This window comes from Condylura cristata, unplaced genomic scaffold (assembly GCF_000260355.1).
Source record: "Condylura cristata isolate star-nosed mole 26May11 unplaced genomic scaffold, ConCri1.0 scaffold00013, whole genome shotgun sequence".
Taxonomy (NCBI): domain Eukaryota; kingdom Metazoa; phylum Chordata; class Mammalia; order Eulipotyphla; family Talpidae; genus Condylura; species Condylura cristata.
This window is the reverse complement of record NW_004567114.1, coordinates 5806588-5812150: the sequence shown is the minus strand read 5'-3', so window position 1 is coordinate 5812150 and position 5563 is coordinate 5806588. Positions and strand designations below refer to the sequence as shown.

Genomic DNA, 5563 nt, shown 5'->3' with positions numbered 1-5563 from the left:
GGGTGCTGCACTGGGTACAGTGCTGGGTGCTGTGCTGAGCACTGTGTTGGGTGCTGTGCCGGGTATACTGTGCTAGGTGCTGTGCTGAGTGTTGTGCTGGGTGCTGTGCTGGGTGCTGTGCTGAGGACTGTGCTGGGTACTGAACCAGGGGCAGTGCTGGGCACCATGCTGAGTACTATGCTAGATACTGTACTGAATACTGTGCTAGGACCTTTGCCGGACTCTGGAGTCAGGGATAGACAACGTGACCCAGTGCTTAAGGGCGGATGTGGCCACAGAACACAGATGACTATGAAAGGAGCCGAGAGACCACAGAATGTTTGGGAATTTCCAGGAGGCGGTGTGGGGAAGCCCAGACAGGCTCGGGGAGTGGGAGGCGCTGGCCCCGAGCCCTGGAGACATGCAGACACCGAGATGCGGGTCCGGGCACGAGTTCAGGGACCGTGCAGCCCACGTTCTGAACCAGGCCCAGGACACGTGGCCAGGCCCTGCTGCAAAGGGGCCTGGACACCTGTGAGGAAGCACCTGGCGGAGACCGGGTCCCCTGTGCGGGCAGGGGAGGCTGGCAGAGAGGGCAAAGGAAGCAGGCACTGGGGCCCTCGGGACCAGCCCGGAGGCTCAGGGGTCAGGGGTGGCAGACTGCAGAGGTGGCTGCGCCCCAGCCCACAGGAGCCGCCCCGGGCCGACCACCAGGCCACCCAGTCGCCCCCCTCCCGCATGGAGGCTGCCATCACTGCCCCCTGCGCCAGCGGAAGCTCGGGAAACTCCAGAAACTCTCCCAGTGGCTGTGGCCATAGTGGGGACTCGCACCAGGCCCCAAGCACTCAACCTGGGTCCTGCTCCCCAGCAGCAGCCTCCTTCACGGCCGCCCCCCCCCAAGCCCCGCAGACCCCGCCTGCACCTCAGCACCGGGTGAAGAGGTTCTTCCCGCTCTCGACAGGCAGAGAAAGGAGGTGCCCGAGCCTACACAGCAGCCAGCAAGTGGACCGGATGGGAACCTCCTGCCTCTAGTAAACAGGCGTCTGGACACGTGTCCAGAACTGGGGGAGGAATCGCAAGGGAGACCTGGGGGGGCCCTCCACGAGGGATTAGCTGCCCCTTCCACCAGCCTGCCCGAGTGAACATCTTTCTCATTGCCAACTTGGTCTTGACAGGTCAGCACACAAAACACAAACTGTATCCATGGCCAGGGAGAGGTCAGTGGAGGGGATCCCTGGACACGACTCCCCGCCCCGGGCCCAGGCTACAGGTCAAGTCCAGTTCACCTGGTGGCAGTCTCCCTCCCGCCGCAGCCCAGCACCCAGGCCCCCTGGGGCCCACCCTTGACTTAGCCTAAGCCAACCCACCACGGGGTGCCGGCCAGCCAGCTAAGGGCACAAGGTTTGGGGGCTTAGGGAGCACAGCAGCTCAGGAAAGCTCCTGGACAAAGGAGCGTCTCACAAGCAAAGCCAGACCCACACCGGGCGACCCAGGCCGGCCAGGCACAACAGAGGCTCAAAGACAGCTCGAGGGCTTCTGCCCACTGGAAAACGTGCATGTAGGTAGCGGTGCACCTTTGCAGCCTGGGAAAGCGTGAGTTCTCGCCAGTGGGCAGGAGCGCCACGGAAGGTCTGTGGGAGGTGACCCCGTCAGACATGTTCGTCTAGAGTGGGGCAACTGCTTGGATTATTTCCTTCCCATCTTCCACACACCTGAGCCCAGGGTCAAGGAGACCCGCCTCCACCGCCCGGCCCCGCACAGGGGTGAACAGTGACCTCTGGACTCGGCACTGCGGTCAGCTCTGGCCAGGTCAGTTTCTTGAGTTTAGGTCCATCACTGTCTCTAGAAATCCATTTTATTCTTGGAGACCAGGGATGTACACCCACCTTCCCAGGCTGTTATGAAACTCGCCGGGGGGCCTCCAGCCCATGACAGGTCAGGCCGCCGACCCAGTCACCACTGGCCAGTGCCAGTTAGTGGGCCAGGGACGGTTGGGGGTGCCCCTGCCGGAGACCTGCCTGGCATGAGAAGTGGGGAGTTGTGACCGCAAGTGGGAGGGGGTGTCAGGTACACTGGGGACAGGTCACTGAGGTGCTTTTCAGAGGTAACATGAGGGACAGGTTATACCCCAAAATACTGGTAAGGAGAGAAGGAGCGAGACTCAAAGAGTGACCAGTGTCCTGCCCACTGTGGTCACTTACATGGAGCTTCTCAGATGGTGGGGGGCTTGCTCCTTCCTGGGTGCCTGACCCCCCTAGTCTGCATTCTGAAGTCATTAGCATCACCCCAGTTTAGATGGGCAGTAAACTGAGGCCCAAGAGGGCCAGGGAACCTACAGGGAGTCATGTGGCTGGCAAGAAGCAGAACAGGGACATGAACCCAGGACATCCAGGCCGCACAGCTGGCCTCTCTCCGGTCCAGTGAGCTGCTCTACTAAATAGGATCCCCGACCCCGGAGCGCCCAGCCCCGCGCGGCCCCGGCGATTACTGTGACTCCTTTGTCCCAGAGGCGCACACCTGTCGGGGGCGGAGTCAAAGCACCCACGTCTGGCGTGTAGTGTCTTACCCAGAGACTTTGCACCTCGGACAAGTCATACGACCTCTCCAGGACTCAGTTTCCCCTTCTGATTCCTCGCCCATACTGTTGCAGTGAAGCTTAACCCAGTGGCCCCGGAAAGGTGCTGTAGTTCCTGTGGGACACGCGCCTCCCTGGCCCACCCGACCTCCCGCAGAGCCTGGGCTTAAACGAGACACGCAGCGCCACACGGCTGGCCCAGACCCGCCGTTCCGTTTCACAGCGGGGAGGCCCAGGGCCCGAGAGGAGCCACAGGGCCATGACCTCTGTCCCCCAGGGCCCGCCCCCCACCTACCTCGGTCTCCCGGAGCCTGGCCTCCAGGGCGGCCCGGGGACCCTGGGTGTTGTCGTTGATCTGCAGCCGCTCCTGCACGGCCTCCATCCACGCCTGGGCCTCCCGCACGCTCCTGTCGAAGCCCTCCTGGGGCTGCTGCGTCATGGCACCTGCAGGGGCTGAAGGCGACACATGAGCTCAGAGGGTCGGCGAGCAGGGGCCCAGGGGGGCCTGGGGCCAGGCTCCACCATCAACACCCTGCTGGACCACACAGCCAAAGCAGCACGGGCAAGCGAAGAGCAGGACTGCCCAGCTGCCCGGCAGGGCCGGCCCGGGGGAGCCAGAGGTGGACAGGGCGCGGCCAGCCTCTGGGGGTGCGGCACCCTCCCCCTTCCCGAGACTCAGAACAGCTCTTCCACCTCCTTCGCACCTCCACACTCCTAAAGCACAGTCGGAGATGTCCATGGCTACTCAGGACTCTTGATTTGGGGGTCAAAAGGCCTCCGTCGCAGGAACACTATTGGGGCGCCAAGCCGGCACCGAGGAACCCCGGCCCCACACCGCCCCCAGGTACGGCTCAGGCGACCTTGGCCCTATTTCTTCACCAATCCGGTCCACAGCAGACGTAATGGTCCCCACTGGGCCACCCACGACTGACCTCCTGGCACCCCAGACAACGCCCTGGCACCGGAGGGCCCCCACGCGCCGTGCCCGCCGCCGTAGGTGCTAACTGCTTCTGCACAGTCCCGCCCCCTCCCCGACCCCGACCTGGGGGCTGAGTCCAAGGGCCCCTCACCCTTCTCTAGCCCAGTCTGGCTGTCTGCTGGCAGCACATCACCTCCTTCGGCTTAGTTATTTCTATCTGCACCTCTGGGAAGGGATGGGGCTGGCCGAGCCGGCCCCGGCCGTGATGCCTGGCAGGGAGGAAGCCCCATTCAAGGGGCTGTGGAAATGATCCAGAAATGGTGAAGTTTAGCACACTCCAAACCGACACAGCGTCAGTTAGAAAGGCAAACGAACCGAGGTAGAACAACCTAGGTGCCGGCCCAGAGGGGCTTAGTTAGGGACGGGTGTGCACACGCACCCCAGAATAGGGCGTGGCCGGCAAAGAGCATGCTTCTGTGACTGTGGTGGACAGTCCTTGCTGGAATGATAATACTGAAAATTGAGACAAATTATATAATGGCTAAAGCAGGGAGTCAGACTCTGCAAGAAATCAGCATAAGCCATAACAAAGACTGCTCCTGGGAAAGGCCAGGAAGCCCAAAGCCGGCGGGGCCACGTGACTGAGTCAGAGCAGGGCGGGCAGAAGCGCTAAGCTGCTCCCAAGCCCGGCCCTCGGGGCACGCTCAGCCCTGGGCCCTCACGCCTCTCCCCCTGGCACGGTCCCTGGAGTCCCCTCCGCCAAGGACCACTGTCTGGTGGGTGAGGAGCTGAGGTTGGGAGGTTTTATTCCTTTGGGATGCTTTGTGACCCGAGCAGGTGTCGCTTTCAGATAAAACAGTTTCCTAACACTGGCCGAATTGTTCACGGCCCCTTCTCAATCATCGGTTGTCTTTCAACAGGCGTGAGACAGAAAAGGAGGCGCCCTCCCTGCCGCGCGGGGAGGGCCCCCACATCCCGGAGGAGACACACATCAGCATTAGACGTGGGCTGCGGTGCCCAGGCGGGTGGGGCACCCCGAGCGGGCTCTGTCCCAGTCCGTGCCCACAGACTGTGCCCTGGGCTCAGGCTCTTCTCCCAACATGTTGTTTTCCAGCAGAACTAACAACTTAATACGCTCCCTGCAGCCACTCCCTGCCTTTGAATGCTGAGGTTGAAAAGCACAGGAGAAGCGCAGGCGTTTAAATTGGTTCATTGTGACTTTAATCTCCTGTCCAGTGTGGGACTTGATTGGCTTCCAAAAGCTCAGCTTTTGTTTTTATAAAGGGAAGATGGGAGGGGCAGAAGTGAGTCTCCCAGAGTTTCAGATGACACAGCAGCCTGGGAGCACTGATCCCCGAAAGGTAGAGAGATTTTGGACCAGCCTTCCGTAGGATTGCCCAGGGACCCGAGGCCTGGTGTCTGGAGACCCCCAGGAACACGAGGTGGGGGGGCGGGCTGGGCAGGCCTGGGACCCATCCGCCTGGGCTGGGAGCCCTGACTAATCATGGGCTTCGAGGGGCAGAGCTCTGGACACGGGACCTCGCGTCCGGGTCTACAAACTACTTTTTCTGTCCGGTGGAACAGAATCAAGTGCTCGCTCCCTGCTAGGCTGGTGGAGACAAGGACCCAGCATGGAGTGGGCAGGCCTGTCCCTTCTCTCCGGAGACACTGCAGTTAACTCAGAGGCGGGCTGCGGGGGGAACCCGACCGCCCGTGAGTCCCTCTCGCAAGAAAGGCTTGAAGTGCTGAGAACAAGCGGCAAAGAATTACAGAGACCAGTCACATTAAAGCATGGTCATCAACCCCGAAAATAACACTCACGGGTCCTGGGCACACGTTTCACCCAGGCTCAAGGCGGGGACTGAGCACTCGCCATCCGAAGCAGCAGCGACGGGCCCAGGTGACCCTTGAAGACCTCCCAGCTGCCAGCGATGGTCACGTGGGCCCACTCACGTGGCCCCACTCAGCCCCAGCTCTGCTTCGGGTCTGCCTCGGGGCGGAAGGAACCACTACCAGGCGCAGAAGCTCCGTCAGCAGGATGTAGCTCCCCATCTAGACCGTGGCTCTCGGATTCCAGCCGGAGGGGCGCC

General features: G+C 62.0%; 1 protein-coding gene across 1 annotated transcript in view; it reads right to left on the bottom strand.

Annotated features, from left to right (window-relative positions):
• SYNE3 (spectrin repeat containing, nuclear envelope family member 3) overlaps positions 1 to 2996 on the bottom strand; it is a 41195-nt gene extending 38199 nt beyond the window's left edge. Inside the window, exon 1 of the mRNA XM_012724659.1 lies at positions 2850 to 2996. Within this exon, the coding sequence (XP_012580113.1) occupies positions 2850 to 2993 (144 nt within the window). The 5' untranslated portion in view covers positions 2994 to 2996. The remainder of the gene's footprint in view (positions 1 to 2849) is intronic.
• Positions 2997 to 5563: the final 2567 nt, after the last annotated feature.